We start from the raw sequence: 18,676 nt of genomic DNA, 5'->3' as shown, positions 1-18,676 counted from the left end.
GATGATAAACTTGGCTTGTTCTCTTTGGACCACCATATAAACATATGGACTTCTCTTTAGACCACCATATAAACATATGGACTTCTCTTTAGACCACCATATAGATATATGGACATCAGGAATATTAATGGACTCCAGCTTCCCTTAGCACCTCGTTGAGACAGACTGACTAAACTAAAACCGAGGGTTGCTGGGTTAGGAAAGGAAATTGCCTACTGGGAAAAGTCTTAAAGGGGCAGGGACTAACTAAAATACTCTCCCATGGAAGACTTAACAATAAAGCAAAACCATACAGACTGTGGGAAACTAAATCTTAAAGGGGAAATAACCAAAGGCTCTGTGGGGGCATGACAGCTTAAGAATCAAACTTTCTGACCAGAATCCCAGGTAAATGTTTCAGGTTTTTCTCTTTAATCCTGTCAAGGTGCAGTCAGTTAAATGTGTAAGGCGGGGAATGGATATAGTTGAATACTTAGTGACTGAAGTGCCAGAGTTAAATTCCTGTCTTTTCAGTGTAGTCTTTTACCATCAGGGTAAGGTTTCTTTCTGAAGCCTTCAAGAGTTGCTACTACCTGGGTTAGATGGACCATGTCAGTCTGCTCACATATAACTTCATATACTTGAATTGTCTTGTTGAGAATGAGTGCACATGTTCAATTCAACTTTTTGTCATTTTTTTTTGTCTGATGCCCCTATAAGATAAAATGTACCATAGGAATCAGCTCTTGATCTCCATACAAAAGCCTTTTTAAAGCCTATGGTTCGTATGATCCTTTATGTAATTTTATGTATCATGCTGTCCCTGATCTGTATATTTCTAGTGTTGGCAATAGTCAACATTTGAACTTTTTTTAGAACTATGGGCCAGAACTGGCATTTCCTGGGTTTGCATCAGGGGCATACCATCCTAGGGACATGGGGACATGCTTTTTGGTCAAGTTGGGGGGTGCTGGCCATCCCCCAACATTACGAAACGGTGTGCACCTGAGCCACCCACTGCTGCACTCTGCCCCCTTTCGGCCTCCCTGCAGGCCCTGGGGGAGAGCAGGAGCCAGTTTCCAGGGACGTGGGGTGAGCTCCGCGGTGGGCGGTGGTGGTGCCCAGCCTTCCCAGGCTCCCTGCAGGGCAACTTCTGCCCTCCCCAGGCCCTGGGGAGAGCAGGAGCCAGCCTCTGGGGGGGGGGGGGATTCCGGGTGAGTGGGAAGTGGGGCTCCGCTTTTCTGGGCTTTCTGCATCCCAGCTTCTGCCTTCCCCAGGGCCTGGGGAGAGCAGGAGCTGGCCTGCCGGGGGGAGAGGGGTGCCCCATCCTCTGTGCTATCAAAAGCTGGTCAGTACAGAGGCCAGGGGGTGGGGCTCGGGGCGGGGCCCCACCCCTGAGCCCCACCTTCTGGGGATTGCCCAGAGAAAGAGTTGTCTCTGGGCGCCATCCCCCCCCCCCCCCCGATGCACCTCTGATTTGCATTCATACTAACACTTTTGCACGTGCAAAAATTCCCACATTTGGGGTGGGGGCTCTCTCTCCCAGGATCAGGATTTCAGGAGGCATTTTTGGGCTGCCACAGGAGAGAAGTAGGAAATTCTTCTGACTGTAAAAAACATTTGTTCAGATCCATTCCCTAATTTCCCAGGGACTCGGGGGAGAAATCCCATTGTAAGGTTTTCATTTGCTTTTTTAAAATAGGTCTTCAAAGGTGGATTTGACAGGCGTTCTCTTTTGAATTTTTCAAAATGTATGTTCGTAATGGAACTATTTGAAAAGGTAGGTGAAATGCTCCTCTTTTCTTAAGCAACCTGCAGATGGACACTGTGGGCATGTGAATGGGCATGGAGAAATGGTGGTATCTGTAGGGATGCTGGGAATTTTACTATAGGAGTTATATATCTAATTATTTGATCTAGAAATTGCTTTGAATTGCCCGTTCCTGTGTCAGGATGGATACAAATCCAACAGCAAAAGGAAAACACTTGACTGGATTGAAACCTTTTCAGATTTGTAGCTTCAAAAAAATTCTATATGTACTGCTGTGTAAACGCTGGGGCCGCCCCTCCCAAAATATCCCCCAAAGAGTGCTGTGCTCATCTGGAACAGCCTTCTGGTGATCCCTGGCCCAAGCCATACTGGGCTATCCTAAACCAGATCCAGGGCTTTTTCAGCCTTGGCACCAGCCTGGCTGAGTGGAACTTTCACTTATCCAGAGTGAGACCCTGGCCCCTGGACTTGGGACTGGATTAGATTTGAGGATTCCTGGCCAAGGGAGCTTGTAAAGATCAAGGAGATGTTCCCCTGGGCCTATGGTTGAATGCTCAATGATCGCTTATTAACTAGCCTCTGTGCTGTTTTTGCATTGTCCAGTATTTGGATTTTTATATCTGGCTTCTGTTGCTGTCTGGTCAAGTTTTATTAAAATTTAGCGCAAATTTAGCAAACAAGGAAGACTTTTTTAGAAAGAAATTTACCATTATTAGTAATCCCTCAGGATTTTTGTAGATTTTTTTTTTCTACTATATATCTGACCCCAGCTTGTACCTTTTGTGGAATTTACTTGTGCTTAAAAGCCACTCCACAAGGAGGAGCCCTGGGAGATTTTGTTGGGAGGAGTGGGATAAAAACTGAATCAACAACAGCAGTACCAACAGCATGGAAGCCCAGGGACCATTTCACCTTTGAGTAGATCAGGCGACTGGATTTTCATGGAGGACTGACTTGGGACCAAGAGAATTTCTGAATTTGTGGCGAGAGGTGGCTAAAAAAATGAACTCTGATCCAGCAAGTCCCAGGTTCAGATCTTGTCTTTACTGCAGTCTCAGCAGTTGGCCTTGGGCAAGCCATTCTCCCTTTCACTTTTATAGCTCCTCATCTGTAATATGGGAATGATAAGACTATCCTGCCTTACAGGGTTGTTGCTGCAAGGGTTATAGTAAGGTAATAGCTGTGAAGCTTATTTTACAGAACTCTTGGTACCCAAAGGTTTTCGCACAGGTAACTGCTGAGTGTTATTCATTACTTCTCTCTCAACTTTAGTTCTGTGTGTAGTAGACTTGCTTAGTAGTAGAATAGCGAAGATTCACTTAGCATTCATAAAGAATTTCATAACGTTCAGAGCACTTTACGTATATTATATTAATAATCTATATGCAGCATAATTATTATATGCAGCGTATTATTTCCCCCCTACAGGGGAAGGGAGGTTGAAGCTGAGTGTAGATTTTTTGACAAAGGCCACCTGTCAACTTTGTGCATTTGTGAATTGTGCATTTCTTAGTTCATAGCATGTATACCTTTGCTCTGCACCTGGTCTCGAGACACATTTTGGTACATGAATGAAGTGTGTTTGTACGCATCTTCTAAAACAGATCAGGTTCTCTGAAGAGACAGCAAGGAAACTAAATAAATAACCATTGTATTCCTATCTTAAGGCTCAGAGCTCATGTTTAAAATAACATGAAACTTATTTTGAATGTAAAATGTACTATAAATGTAAATACATTTTTCAAGTTCTCTCAAGAGGCAAAGTATGTATAAAGCTGTATATGTAGGCAAAGTATATATCTGTATATATCTGTAGCATATATATCTGTAGCATATATATATAGGCAAAGATATATCTAGGCAAAGATATATATGTAGGCAAAGATACAGATATATCTGTAGCATATATCTGTAGCATATATATGTAGGCAAAGTATGTATAAAGCTGTTTGTATGAACCAAATTTAGTTTTTAACATATGATGATTTTTCAGTGATAATCAAGTAATTATGCTATAATTTGTAAAGTTTTTCTCAAGTGGTCTGTATTTAAAGAAATAATGTGTTATCTTGGATTGTGGGAGACTTACTTGAATTTTGGTCATAGAAGACAGTGAGATATTGGAGAGGAGCAACAAAGATGGTTTTGTCCAAGGTGGTAGTGGGGTGAACATAGAAGTGAGGGAAATTTTAAATTCATGTGAGGTTTTGCACAGAAGCTGTGGGACTGTGTAACAGAGGGAGACTAGTGAGTAGTATTGTGGCATCTTAGTTCAGTGCATATGTCTGATGCACAGAAAGTGAGATGCGTGAAAATATTGAATCATTGCTCCTCAGAGGATTCTGGCATTCTGTACTTAATTTAGCTAAGGAGCTAGCACTAAAAGATGGCCTTGGTATTGTGGTAACTTGGCCCAAACACATCCTGCTTTCCTGGTTCTGATACATTCCAGGTCTGCTACTTGTCTCCTTGGAAATGAACTCATCTGTTGTGTATATTTCTTCTCAGCAATTCCTTCCCAGCCTCCTTGAGTACACTGAGCATTGCATCTGTGGGGATGATCCTGTGGTCCAGGAGGAGGCATTGGCTATTTTGGCCAAACTCATCTTAGAAAAAGCAGAACCTCCCACTGTGGGTTCAATGGCATTTGAGAAATATCCCCTCATCTTTATGGAACCATGTCAAGGGTATGTCTCTGAGATTCCTTTGGAACCCTGTGCGTAGTGTTGCTGAGGATGTTGACAAAGCACTTTAACAAGTATAGGTGATTGGTTGATTCCTCAGTGGTAAGCAACATTCCCCGTAAGCTGTGCACATGTATGGATGCTCAGCCCCTGTATTGCTGTTGCACGTATAAGAGGTCACCCAGCAGGAGGAGCTCTCCTGGGAGGCTCAGGTTCCTGCAGCATTTTTGGACTTCTCCACAGCACCAGAGAACGCTTAGAGGGATCTTTGGTAGTAAGCTGTGTTGGGATTCTATTAATTTATCCAACGGTTCCCCCCGCCCACTTATCTGGCTGCTGCAGAGGAATGTGGCTGGCTGGGAGGGGGGGAGGGGAGGGGAGGGAAGGCTGCAACTTGCCTTGGAAGGGCGAGCGAGGGGACTTTCTGACCTTTCTGCCAGGCCACTAATGGGGCTCTAAAAGGCCTGTTGCTCACTGTCCCCTGGAAGGGCAAGCAAGGGGGCTTTCTGAGCCCTGGAGCAGCTGGCATCTTGTCGCCAGGCCGCTGAGGGCTCTAGAAGGCCTGTCACTTGCCCTCCCCTGGAAGGGCAAGGGAGGGAGCTTTCTGGGCCCTGGAGCAGCTGGCGCCTTGCTGCCAGGCCGCTCCAGGGCTTGGAAAGCCCCCTCACTAGCCCTGCCTTGGGGTGGTGGGATTCAGCCAATTAGCTACCCGTTTGGCCAAACTGGTTCGAACTGGCTGAATCCCACCACTGGTGGTAAGTATACTTTAATTACCTGTATGCATTGGCTGCTTATTTAGAAGGACAGGGAGCAAAGTGAAAAGAGGAACGTGATTGTTACAGGCTAAGTCCATCAGTTGAACTGTCCTAAAACCAGATCAATAGGCCTGCGTTTAAATAGAAGAAAATATCTGTCAAGAATAAAGTTCCCCTGAAGCAAAGTGATAGCAGTGTGCTGGTAAATTTAGTTACTGTTCAGATATATGTTCAGTAGTGCATCACGTCCATTGGTACAGTTCAAATGCATGATTTGAGGGATGAATAGATTATTTCTGAGCTTTTACTGCTAATCTGAGCCCAATTTTTGGTTAAAAACCTAAGAAAATGCTGCTGGATTAGATCAGCAGACCATCTAGTCTAGCATCCTGTTTCACATAACAGCCAGTCAGTTGCCCTTGATGGTAAATGGGGCATAGAGGCCAAGGTCCACTGCTGCTGCCTCCCAGAGCTTGTATTCAGAGGTTTGCTTCCTCTGTATTTGGAGGCTACCTTCAGTCACCATAGCTCAGGGGTAGGGAACCTGCGGCTCTCCAGATGTTCAGGAACTACAATTCCCATCAGCCCCTACCAGCATGGCCAATTGGCCGTATTGCTGACAATAAGCTAGATGGGGAACCTCAGTTCCACAAGACATCCTGTGAAAGAGGCTCCCTCATAGGTCCATCGTCAATTTGACGGAGTCCTGTCCCCTATGAGATCTGTCCTAGCTTCCACTTCAAGCTGTCTGTGCTCACTTATTACCACTGCCTCCCCTGGCAGAGAATTCCACAGTTTAATTACTTATTGAGTCTGTTCTGAGCCTATTTCCCTGATTTCTAGTATCATGGAAAAAGGAGAAAAAGCACTCTCTGTCAGCTTTCTGTCAGCCATGCACACTTTTATAAACATTTATATAGTCTCACTTTAGCTGTCTTTTTGTAGACTGAAAAGTCCAAGACTCTTCCAGGCCTTCCTCAAAGAAAAGGTGTTCCATCCCTTAATTATCTCAGTTGCCCTCTTTTGTACCATTTCCAATTCTGCAATGCCTTGCAACCAGAACAGCACACAGTATTCTAACTGAGGGCATACCATGAGGCCATATAAGGGCATCACAGTATTGGTGTTTTACTTTTAGTCCCTTTCCTAATAATGCGTAGCATGGCATTTAACTTTTTTTTCTGCTGGTGCATGCTGGGTCAACATTTTTATTGATCCTTCCATATCAACCCCAAGATGGTAGGTGCCTGGGGCTATCATATTATTCTTTTGAAACTATTTGAGAAGAAGAATATCCTATTGGGGATAGAAATATAATGGTATAAAGTATCATTTAAATGACTGAAACAGCACCACTTTGCAAGGTCATAGGAGAAAGCTGCAAGCAGTTTTAGTGCAGCACAAGTTCAATTTTTGTTTCAGGTCTAGTAGAAGACAGCTCAGAAGTAAGAAGACTGAAGAAAAAGAACAGAAGACAGTGTTGGATTACATTCTATCTTGTATTCAATTACTAGAAAATAGATACACGGCTGATCTTTCCCAAGCTTGGGCAGCTCTTGTTGTACTTCCACATGTAAGGTAAATAATCTCCTGTATAGTAGTTAATCTGACTTAAAGAGAAACTGTGTACTGTCCCATTTCTGTAAATCTCTACAGAAGTATTACTATTCCTCTTCAAAGATAGGAAAGCTAGGTGTAGTAGTTAAGAGCAGGTGGACTCTAATCTGGAGAACCAGGTTTGATTCCCCATTCCTTCATCTGAGTGGTGGACACTTATCTGGTGAACTGGATTTGTTTTCCTTCTTCTATACATGAAGCCTGTTGGGTGACCTTGGGCTAATCATAGTTCTTCAGAACTCTCAGCTCCACCTGCCTCACAAGGTGCCTGTTGTAGAGAGAGGAAGGGAATGGAGTTTGTAAGTCCCTTTAAGTCTTCTTACAGGAGAGAAAGGGGGGTATAAATCCAAACTCTTCTTCTTTTTCTAGAACAGGTCAAGAACAGAGTTGTTTCCAGAACTATGACATTTGCATATTTACTATCATTAGTTGATAGGTCTTGTGAAAATAGTGAAGTTGGCTGCTGTAGCCAAATAGGTTGGAAAATAAAAGTCATAATTTTTCTTGTGATTTGAAGGACAGATGGTAGTAGTGATCAGAAGCAGCAACAAAGACATTTTAATGTACTGTTAGTTCAATCCTAAACAGAGTTACTCCCTTCTTAGCTCATTGAGTTAAATGGTTTTAAAATGTCTGATTTGGATGGCAATATAAATTCTTGTGCAGAATAATCTAATGGATGCATCCCATTATCCTCTGCAGTGTTGCAATCGCTCCTAGGACGCTGTTATTGGATTATGCATTACTTAATTGGTACCTCCTTATTTGCATGGCTTTGATGCTGCCTTGTTGATACAACCTTGCACTAGTTACTCAAGGCAAAATGGCGGGGAGACCCATTTAGTTAAGGCTTCAATATGCTTTACTTTTTCCTGGATTTCACTTTACCTTTTTAAAAATGCAGTACAGATTAAGTTATACTTCTGTTTTTGACAGACCGATTGTCAAGGAGCATATCCTTCCAGCAGTTAAAAGTTTCACTGAGTATCTCTTTGCTGCTGTTGGCAAGGAACAATTGCACAAAGGTCAGTGCCTGTTCTCAGTCATCACTCTATTGGTGGACAAAAGTGCCTAAGGTTAATTGTGCCGGAGTTACAGAATCCATGGTAGTGGGGTCAGCGCAGACTCTGTTGCTTGTAACAGCAGAGAGAAAAGTAGAAATCAAAGAAATACATTTTTACAAACAATCTTTAAAGAGTATATTTTTTGCAGTAAGGAAATGTATGAATAAAATTTTCAAAACTACTACTGGTATTTAACATAGTTGCCATTAATGCCAGCATCAGTATTCAAACTCCAGCAAATGGAGGACCTGCATTTTGATATAAACAACTTTGCCCACAGACCCTCCACTTCTCTTTCACAGACACACACTACATGCTGGACAACCCCTTTGGAACGCAAGTTTATGAAAAATATTTTTATTATCCGTACAGAGCTTAGAAAGTCAAGTCCCATATAATTGTTGCTGTCCTGGTCTGACTGACACAATAGGCTGACTGTTCCTGGGTCCTGAGCAGGTTATTGAAGTGTCCTACCAGAGCAGCAGAGAGGGAACAGAAACCTTGTATGTGGCAGGGAGGCTGTAGAGCTTCTGTGGGCTTGTCAAACAGGTTCCTCAAGGCAAGCCATGAGCTGGGAACAATAATCTCTGTACAAACATGGTGATAAAGCCTAGAGCAGATGGACTGGCTCTTTCCTGGCTAAACATGAGTGGCTAAGTGGGAATGATTGAACCAGCTAGTCACTGGTATTGTTGATGTGCACAAAGATGCATGTTGTATCTTTGAGTAAAAATTGGCACCTGACTGTGACAAAAACAGATTGTCAGGACCATGGTACCATGGTTCAACTGGCTCATGTCCTAGCAAACAGAAGGGAGCTTTTTGCTCTGCACAGGAAATCTGTTCTGTGCACTTTAATATCCCCTCATGTACATTTGCACCTTTTTTGTATCTTCATTTAAAATTCTGGTATTTTGTGTTCTGTAGAGTATCACTATGAATGGTTTTGCATTTTGTGTAGCTACTTAACTTAAGGCTGTCAGAGAGGCTGTCAAAGAGAAATTTACCAAATGTAAATTAATATACGATTTGTTTATGTTCTCTTTTCCCTTAGGAAGTTTGTTTGTGGTCTGCCAAGCTGTGAGAACATTGTTGAGTTTGTCAGAAGAATTGGAAGTGTTTCACTTGTTGCCTGTGGAACACATAAAGAATTTGGTCTGGTATGTAGCAAAGAGATGAGGTATATGAGGAATATATATCCAAAGATTACTTGTTTATATATTATTTCATAATAGAATTTGGTAAACTGAGTACATGGAGTTACATTTTCTGGCAGAAGGGAGCTGGCCATGTCACAGTAAGATACTGCTGCATGGGGTAATTACATCTTCCAGCAGAAGTTTGCTTCATTTGAAACCTCTGCAATACATGGACAATTGTATGGTGTGATATTACAGAGTTATAAGAAACAAATTCTTGTTTGTACAGTTACATTATTGTGTGTGATATTACAGAGACTTGGTATGGCAACACATGACCTTCATGTTATGCAAGGATTTTTGGTAGGTTTTTTTTTGGCATTAACGTTTGTATTAAAAGTTTTCTTCCTTTTTATTGTATTAATTGCTAGTTTTTGCAGTATTTTTGTTTTTTAAGTAGTAATCTTCCTAGATTTTCTGCAAGAAAGGTCATGAGTATGAATGAGGTAAATAAGGTTCATTTTGAAGGCAGGTATGCCACTGCACATGTTTAGCGTTATTTCTAACATTCATGAAGGTGGCTTAATTGTATGCTGATTAGTGTCTGCCCAGCTTCATCAGATCTAATACCGAGGTAAAGGTTTTGCTTTTATTTTCCATCCTTTTGCTCTTGTATCTGATTTCAACTTTTTCTTCCTGCCCAGTGCTTTTCCTTCAGAACCATCTGCCTTGCTTTTGGCTGATCTTTATTATACAAGATTAGGATTATGTGGCTACCGGGACCATTTGTCCCAAGTGACTCTGATGGAATTATTTTCTAAATTGCACAGTAACATTTCAAGCAGTGTTTCCAAGGTAATTGTTTTATAAGCCTCTTCTCAGTGAACACACTTTATTTCCCATTCTGCCATTATTTACTGTTGACGTAGAATTCCTTAACTAAGAATATAGTTGTCCTCTATAATGTCTTGTTTGAATTTGACAAGTAAAAAGAGAAAGTAATGTTCCTTGTTCACAACTACATTTCTTTCATGATACTTTGCATTTTTTAATAACAGGTACGGCTGTTAACAATAAGGATTTTAAGTCATTTTGATACCTTGCTTCCTACATCAAATGAGGTAATGTTTCAACTTGTGATTTAATACACAAAACCTCTGCGTTTTGGTGTTGTGCAAATGTATGAATGTGAAATATATGGTTCAGGTGTAATTTCCATTTAGATCTCGGTGATTTCTGAATAAAATGTAGGGGAAATATATAATTTGATACGGTTATATTTTTCCACCTTCTTAATTGGTAACAATTTTTTTATTAATGGCTCCCATTGAAATTAAGGATAGTATTTTCCCCTCCCAGTTGTAAGCACTTGGTTTCATGTATACCCCGCTTACCAGCTTTCTTGCCTCCTTCCATTTCTCTTATTCATATTGTCATGTTGGATCCTGTACTTCCAGCAGGTTCTTTTCTCAATGTAAGTTATGAATGCGTATTGACTTGTTTAAGGGCATCCTGTAACAGCAACGATGTTTCTCTAATCTGTGAAGGATGTGGGTTCAGGAGAGCTACAGTCTGTGTTCGCCATATTGCTTCAAGCTGAACTTGTGCCAGCAAGCGTCAATGATTATCGTGAGAAACTGCTCCACTTAAGGAAGCTGAGGCATGACATGGTTCAGTCTTTGACCCCTGAGGGACCTTTGCAGGAGGTAAAATGTCATTATTTACTTTTTATCCTCCATTCTACCTTGCAGAACTCAAAGCAGCTTACGATATAAATAAAACAGCTATTATAAAAAATACATAAAAGATCACAATTTAAAAACACTATTTAGGACTGGCAATAAAAAAAACCTGAATTATTCAGATGCAGTCCTAAATAAAACTGTCTTCAACTGCCTTCTGAAGATCAAAAGTGAAGGGGTACAGGTGGGAACCAAAGAGAGGGTACAGGTGGAAGTTGTTCCATAATTGCAGGACTACCAACAAATTGGCCCTATCTAGTGTACCCATTAGGTGAGCTTATTTAACCTTTAATTGCTGTAAGTCACATTGGAACTTTTACCTTTTCTAAAAGGTCTGACATCAGAGCAGTTTCATGTTTATGTTGAAATCATGGAGTTTAACAACAGGTTGTCACTAAGATAACTTTCAGAAAGAATCAAACTATCATCCACTCTGGCTGAAGTGAAGATCCACGGCCTCCTGCAGAGCTCCTTCACAATACCTGCTGTCTGATCCTATTGATTGAAGTTGTGGTTGCATTTAAAGTCTCTGAGCCACAGCCCCACAGAGTGAAAAGGTTTTTAGGCCTCCCTATGCAAGAGAATGAGTTGTTTGTGGGTCTCGTAAATCACATTTTCAAGCTGGCTTATATTGTGTAGATTTTACAAGATTGGAATAACCTTGGTATTGAGAACTTGTCTTAATTGTGATTTGCTAGTGGTTATGCGGTACCTTAAAATTTGTTAAAAAAACCTTTTTTTTTTAGCAAACTTGTACAATTTTATATTTTGTGTATTATTCAAATGGGGTCAATTGTTCCGCACTGGTTCATGTTCTATCCCTGGGTTTATTCAAAATAAGATTAGTATTTGGATAGGATTCCCTCCCCAGTTCATTTGCTGTCATCTGCTGTTAACAGTGTGTGCTTCTGGAGCATACTCATTCTTTATCAGGGTTTTGCATTCCCTTCCCCCTCTGCTTCTGATTGATTTGCAAACTCATCATTTTCTTTATGCTCTAGAGTAGGGGTGTCCAACTCTGGTGCTTCAGATGTTCATGGACTACAATTCCCATCAGCCCCCGCTGGCATGGCCAATTGGGCTGATGGCCACATTGGTCACAGCAGGGGCTGATGGGAATTGTAGTCCATGAACATCTGAAACGCTGGAGTTGGACACCCCTGCTCTAGAATATGTAGCGACCCTTATTTTGCCCGTGGGTGACTTGGTTTTTCTGCTTTCATAATTGGTAGGAGGGCCAACCACTTTGCTATTAGATGTAATTATAGATGGACATACACAAAATCCTGAATTGTTTGTGAACGAAGTTAATGGGTAACTCTATGCTATTCTATCATTCAAGATAAAAGAGACCAGCTGAAAGCCTAAAACAGCGTGGGTTTTTGTGGGCTTTGGAATGCGGGAGCAAGCTGATGGGAGAAAGGATGCCTATGAATGATCTTTATGCTGATCTTTTATGAAGATTAACTCTGTTTGGATCTTTTAAAAGAAATCTGTGAATGTTATTTTAGGTACCTCTTCGTTATTTACTGGGAATGCTTTATATTAACTTCAGCCCTTTGTGGGATCCCGTGATTGAGTTCATAACGTAAGTAATTTTTTCTTGGGAAATATGCATAGCTGGGAATGTTAGATCTCTTGAGGAAGACAGGGAAATTAGTTCCCGATCCTAGTAAAGTGAAAGTATATAGCTTGCTGACTTCTGGTACAAAATATGGTGCTGGGTGACTATACCTGGCTTTCCTCTAGCTTTGCCAGACACCAAAGCTCAAGCTCAAGTGTGAAAAGTGCTGCATAAGCTTCTCCGGATGAAGGAGAGAACCAGAGAAGCTGCATGTACTCCTGAAGCGACCTCTTCTAGGCAGCATCGTGCGGCAGTACTTACTATAGGTCTGCTGGAGTTAAAAAACTGGAGTTAGTGATGACCAATTGGTGGCAGGGGCTGATGAGAATTGTAGTCCATGAACATCTGGAGAGCCGCAGGTTGCAGACCCTTGTCCTACCCTGTTGCACTAAGGATAAAACAGTGAACCAAGTTGGTGTACATCTATTTCAGTTGTGCACTTTCGTTCAACTTGATCTATTTAAATGGTCTCACCAAATTTCAACATGCTGGTGAATTCACCTACCTATCACCATGTGGCAACAGTATCCCAGACTACATATCTCAGTCAATCTTTGAACATGTGAAAGAATTTCAGATTGAACATCAAGTCTGGAGTGATCACATGCCTTTGACACTATTTATTGTCCTTGAGTTAGATCAGGGGTCTGCGACCTGTGGCTCTCCAGATGTTCATGGGCTACACTTCCCATCAGCCCCTGTCACCATGGCCAATTGGCCATGCTGGCAGGGGCTGATGGGAATTGTAGTCTATGAACATCTGGAGAACCACAGGTTGCAGACCCCTGAGTTAGATAAAGCACAGGATCACACCTGCTTCCTCTGAAGATGCCAGCCACAAATGCAGGTGAAACGTCAGGAGAAAATGCTACTGGAACACAGCCATACAACCTGGAAAACCCACAACACCCTATAAATATTTTGATAAATGAATAAGTAGATAAGTAATCTTGGCTTAGTGGAGTGGTAGGATGGAATAGGATCCACCCTAGCATCTGGGTCAAAAAGTATGCTAATGTGTCAGTTCCCTTGTTTTAAAAATCAGCTTTGTTTTTTGTTTTTTAATTAGTTCTCATGCAATTGAAATGGAGAATAAGATGTTCTGGAAGGTCTTTTATGAACATTTGGAAAAAGCTGTGCCCTGTGCTGGTAAGACACGCTGTGTTAGGGTTAATGATGGCAGCCAAGATCAAAGCTCTCATCAAAACAGGCCTTGAGGCTCTGATTATGTTTTTGGAGGTTTTCTCTCCCCAATCTAGTCTCAGTGCTAAAATAGGAAGATTTGGAATCTCTCAGAATTTTTTCCTTTTCTGTTGGGGCAAAAAATCATGATGATTCTTGGTAAGAAGGTAAGATTCTTTGAGTTGATTTGGGAAAACTTCACAGTGTAATGGAGAGTATGACTGTACCTTTTTGTTCCTGTGAAAATGTTCCATTATGTAGGGGCATTTAGGCAGGCCCAGTGAACAGAGAACAAATGAATTATCTCTCTTCTTCTCCATTACATGATGTGAAGCTTCTCCAAACTGTCTTGCTATTCTTGCATAGATCTAGCCCCATCTTTTGGCGTGTGTTTCAGCCCCTTCCTCCCAGCACATGATGTGCTTGTGCATGACCTGCCTAGATAATTGCAAATGTTAGCATGGTTGTGAATGGGGAGGGAGAATGAATCTCAGTGAGTGTCTGCCTGATTTGCCTAGTTTTATTTGAATATGGTCTCTGCTTTGTACATTTTTAATGCAGAAATCCAGGTAGCATGACTGTAGGGAGATGTGTATTTCTACAGGGCGAGTTGGACTTGATGGCCCTTGTGGTCTCTTCCAACTCTATGATTCTATGCTTAGGTGAGGTTCAGCTGAATGCCTTTTTTCCCAAGCAGTCCTTTTGGTCCTTTTTAAAGGAATCTTTTGTATTGTTAACTGTCACCAGATCATCCTGCTGAAACATTTTTATCAGTTCTTTGTTCCCCTTTTCAAATGGTATGGCCTCCTGGAGGACCCTAACAGTGTCTTGCTGAAATGGAGCTCTTAAGCTGGTAACTTTTCAAAGGTCTTTTATTAGCTGTGTGGCAGTTGGGACAACAGGGTTAATTTGTGGGTTGAGTATCTATCAGTGTTCTGAGAAATGATGCAGAACTATTTAAGAGTGTCTTTTATAAGTGTTCATAACATAATAACCTTTGCTTTTCCATAGAAAAGGAGTTATGCAATGAACTAGAAGAACAACCTGAGAACATTATGGATACTGAAAGAGAGGAAGTCCAAAAAGGCGACATCAGTGTCCTCTATCTTGAGCAGCTGAAGCGGCAGACATTCTGCAACGAGAGAAAGGATCCTACAAATTTTAGGTTCCTGCTTTGGAAAGCAATGTCAAAATTTGCAGACCGAGTAGAGCCCAGATCAAGAGAACTTTCCCCACTTCTGTTAAGATTTATTAAGTAAGTGAAAAATTTCCCTCAGGATGAGTCACAGAAATGTAATTTATGAGTGCTGCTTATAAATGCTACTGAAGATATTTTATTGCTTCTTATGCAACTAAAGGATGGTTTTAGTCTTTTGTTGTTGTGGGCGAGTCTGCAGGCACTAAAACAGGATAGTTTATAATTGGAGGTTTCCTGGATTAAGTCGAGGGAAAATAATTAGAGCTAAACAATGTTTTACACATGATTGTTGTGAGGAAAGATGTGCTGAAGAAAGGAGAAGTGACTTGGGATATGTTCGAGATATAAGAAATGACATGGTCAGAGCACAGAGGAAGCTTTTGCAAGAACCAAACAAAGGCATCTAGTTTGTTTAACTAGCCTAAACCGAGTAGGGAAAAATTGAACTACAGATAAAGAGAAAAAATACAAACGATGAAGTTGAGTTCTCTGTATAAAATAACAGGGTTATTTTGCCCCTTAAAATAACCATAGTAACATACAGGAGACCATTTTTGCTGAATCACTTGAATTACTTTAGAGGAGAGAACAGACAAGAAGGTCAACTGGGAAGAGGTAGCAATAGTTTCAATCCATGATCTCTCGATCTCTCTCTTTTAAAGCAATGAATATTATCCTGCGGATTCCCTGGTTGCTCCAGCACAAGATCTAAGGAAAAAGGACAGTGGTGGTGGTGGTGAGCGAGAAAAAGAACTGCCTTTTGAGGAAATAAATCAAAAAATTATGGAAGAGGATGAGAAGGAGGATGAAAGGGATGAGAATCCAACTTCTAGAGAGCAAGTGAATGAAGGAATGCCAAAAAAGAAGACTAGAAGAGCTGCAATAAAGTAAGGCTTGCAGGGAAGGAAAACAAATGTTTCACAAATATTGGAAGTGGCTGTTGCCTGATTTATGGTTTACTCTCATTCCCCCATGACGCCTTGGATGTAATGTAGGTCTTGTTTCTTTTTTCCCTCTTTTTGCCACTTGGAAAAAGGAATAGGATGTTTTAAATCATGCACTGTGAATCAAACATCAGGAGTTCTTCCAGCATTTGAAAAGGCGAGAAATCATGGTTGGTTCTGGTTGGTCAGGGATGCAGTTCACAAAATCTGCATTTAATCAAGTAACAGCCCAATCCAGATTGGTGTGGAGTACACTCCATGGCGGCTGGGGATGGTGCAGGCAAGGCAGTGCTGTGCCATTTCCAATAGAGCTCTAGGCAGCACAGCAAGCAGCAGGAAACAAAAACCCTGCTGCCACCCATAAAAAGCTCAGTGGAAGGCAAATGAAATTGAGTTCAACCCCAAGAATGTCCCCACCCTGCTTGAACACCAGTGTAGCTCTCTGGTCATGCCCACTTCCATGTTTCACTGCCACAGAGCTTGCTCCATGCCAGTGTCCTTGCTCTCCCTGCTGATATAGGCATCCCATACTGGCGGGTGGGAGGGGGAGGAGGAGAGGGAGCAGCAAATGTGCTAGCCTCAGCCTCCACCTCTCCCAAAAGCCGATACACCTCCCCCATCTGGATTGCACCTAGACCTTGGTCTAGGTTCCAGTGATCCATGCATGAGAGCAAGTTTTTCCAGTCATGACAAACGTTTAGCCTCAAAATGTTCCTCTTGTGCACTGGGATTTGTTACACACGGGTAAAAAATTTACAAGCAAAATGTTAATGAATTCTTTAGTGAAGGCTTTTTCTCTTGACCTGGGTGGAGGAGATCACAGTTCATCTGCTAGAATCATACCCCTGTTGTTTTAGGTAGAGCATAAAATCCAAGTGAAAATATTTTGTCAACCCTGCTGTGGCTTTCTGCTAGGAGGACTGGTTATGGCTGTGATGGTCAGTCCCTATGTTCTTAAGGGCTGCTCTCTGGATAAATGGCCTAGAGATTGGACTGTTCCTGAGTAGTAAAGGTCTGTAATAAAGTTGACATGGCCTTTGTGATAAGGGCTTAGAATTACAGAACATGTGCAACTATAGCATTATATGCAAACCGCTTTTAACTGTCATTAGCAAAAGTGACACACAGTGTTTATAAAATAATTACGTAAAGTAAAATAAAAAGTTTATAAAATAAATACATAGTTTAACACACAGTAATATCCTAAATTGGGCAACAAATTTCTACGCTGTTACCGTATATTCTCGAGTATAAGCCGACCCAAATATAAGCTGAGGCACCTGATTTTACCACAAAAAACTGGGAAACTTATTGACTTGAGTATAAGCCTTCGAACTTGACTCAGTTTCAGCTAAAAACAGAAGATTTGGGAGCAAGATGAGATACAGTTGCTTAACAGAGGCTCATTCTGCACATGCAGAATAATGCACTTTCAAACTGCTTTCAGTGCTCTTTGAAGCTGTGCGGAATAGCAAAATCCACTTGCAAACAGTTGTGAAAGTGGTTTGAAAATGCATTATTTTGCGTGTGCGGAAGGGCCCAGAGTTTGCATTAGGGATGAGCAGCTTTCCAACACTCTAGGAACACAAATGAACCACTGTTTTCCTCCAAATGTAGAATAATTATGGGATTCATAGCCATGCCAGCCTAAACTTTGCTTCAAAGAAAGTCTTTGTCTTCAGCAACATCAGTATTTGGCAGTAAACTACTGTATGAAGAATTGTACTGATCTAGAATGCAACACACCAATAACCCTTAGGAAAGAAATGCCTCAGTTTCTTTTCACACACACACACACAACCTAGTTGTAATGCTATGCAGGCTGTCCTTACAGCTTGTTTTTACGGCTCTCTGGTGAGTTAGAAAAAAAGCAGCAACATGCTTACCGGATCCCCACAACAGCCCCAGCTCCGACCGCGATCTTGGAATTACCGTATATACTCGAGTATAAGCCGAGGGGGGCTTTTTCAGCATAAAAATGTGCTGAAAAAGTTGGCTTATACTTGAGTATATACAATATTTGCAGATGAAATAATAATTTATTTCATTAACAAAGGTGGTACTAAAGAGAGCTTTTCGAGCATTATTTAGGTATTGTTCTGAAAATGAAATGTCTGCATATCGATAAAACCAAAATCATTTCTTTTGGAACTGCCTCTCACCCACTGTATAGATGGGTGATAGGAGAGTATAAAATTGGATGAGTTTGATCATATAAATATTTTAGACAACAAATAATGTTTGAAATTGCATATAGAAGCAACCCTGCTTAATGCCAAAAAGGAGATAGGAGCTCAGTCTGTCCTGGCATCACTCCAATTATTTGCTGCCAAGATTAGCAATCAGCTTTTATACACAGGTGTAGTTTGGGTACAAGTAACTACTACTTCTGTTGAATTAATTTAATTCATTTTTAGAACAATCCTTAAAGTGCCTAGGTGTGTACCTTCTATGCCCCTCAGGTTAGAAACTGGTTGTCTATCACCCATAAATTTGGACTGGCTATCAGCTTTTAGATTTAGAATCTGACTTTTGTTCATCAGTGATCAGAAATATTTTCTTTTCAGCCTAATGACTGATCCTTATACTTTAATCTGGCTTAATTTAGTAGTTGAGACATTGCCCACTTTTCATTTTTCCATTACCTTTTAAAAATCTGTAGGGCTAAGTAAATCTAATTTAGCAATCAAAGACCATATAAAAGATATTGACTTTCAAGAAACATTGGCTAAAGTCTGTTGTGTGTGTTTTGTCCCAACATTGCATCTCCCTGGTCCAGCCGCACAACCTTCATCTTTGATGAATTTAATTTCATCTGGCTCTGTTTCATCCATCCCATCCCAGCCCCCAGACAGCTGGCCAAATTCTCCAGGACAGTAATTGGTGGACTGCTCGTCAACAGAGACCACTGTGTGTCATCAATGTACTGATAATATCCTATCCCAAAGCTCTGGACCAACGGAGCTAGAGGGTCCAT

The 18,676-nt window shown here is 41.3% G+C and overlaps 1 protein-coding gene across 2 annotated transcripts in view; it reads left to right on the top strand.

Annotated features, from left to right (window-relative positions):
• The first annotated feature begins 1,682 nt into the window (after window positions 1–1,682).
• The window catches only part of UTP20 (UTP20 small subunit processome component), a 63,944-nt gene continuing 46,950 nt past the window's right edge, over window positions 1,683–18,676 (top strand). For both annotated transcript variants that reach the window (XM_048500637.1, XM_048500636.1), the window contains exons 1-12: window positions 1,683–1,759; window positions 4,259–4,437; window positions 6,612–6,767; window positions 7,743–7,831; window positions 8,925–9,030; window positions 9,714–9,864; window positions 10,068–10,130; window positions 10,557–10,715; window positions 12,263–12,339; window positions 13,445–13,524; window positions 14,569–14,812; window positions 15,418–15,642. In XM_048500637.1, coding sequence (XP_048356594.1) covers window positions 1,733–1,759; window positions 4,259–4,437; window positions 6,612–6,767; window positions 7,743–7,831; window positions 8,925–9,030; window positions 9,714–9,864; window positions 10,068–10,130; window positions 10,557–10,715; window positions 12,263–12,339; window positions 13,445–13,524; window positions 14,569–14,812; window positions 15,418–15,642 — 1,556 coding nt within the window. In that variant the 5' untranslated portion in view covers window positions 1,683–1,732. The remainder of the gene's footprint in view (window positions 1,760–4,258; window positions 4,438–6,611; window positions 6,768–7,742; window positions 7,832–8,924; window positions 9,031–9,713; window positions 9,865–10,067; window positions 10,131–10,556; window positions 10,716–12,262; window positions 12,340–13,444; window positions 13,525–14,568; window positions 14,813–15,417; window positions 15,643–18,676) is intronic.

This window comes from Sphaerodactylus townsendi, linkage group LG06 (genome assembly GCF_021028975.2).
Source record: "Sphaerodactylus townsendi isolate TG3544 linkage group LG06, MPM_Stown_v2.3, whole genome shotgun sequence".
In the NCBI taxonomy this organism is placed as follows: Eukaryota; Metazoa; Chordata; class Lepidosauria; order Squamata; family Sphaerodactylidae; genus Sphaerodactylus; species Sphaerodactylus townsendi.
This window is presented reverse-complemented; position numbering and strand designations above follow the sequence as displayed.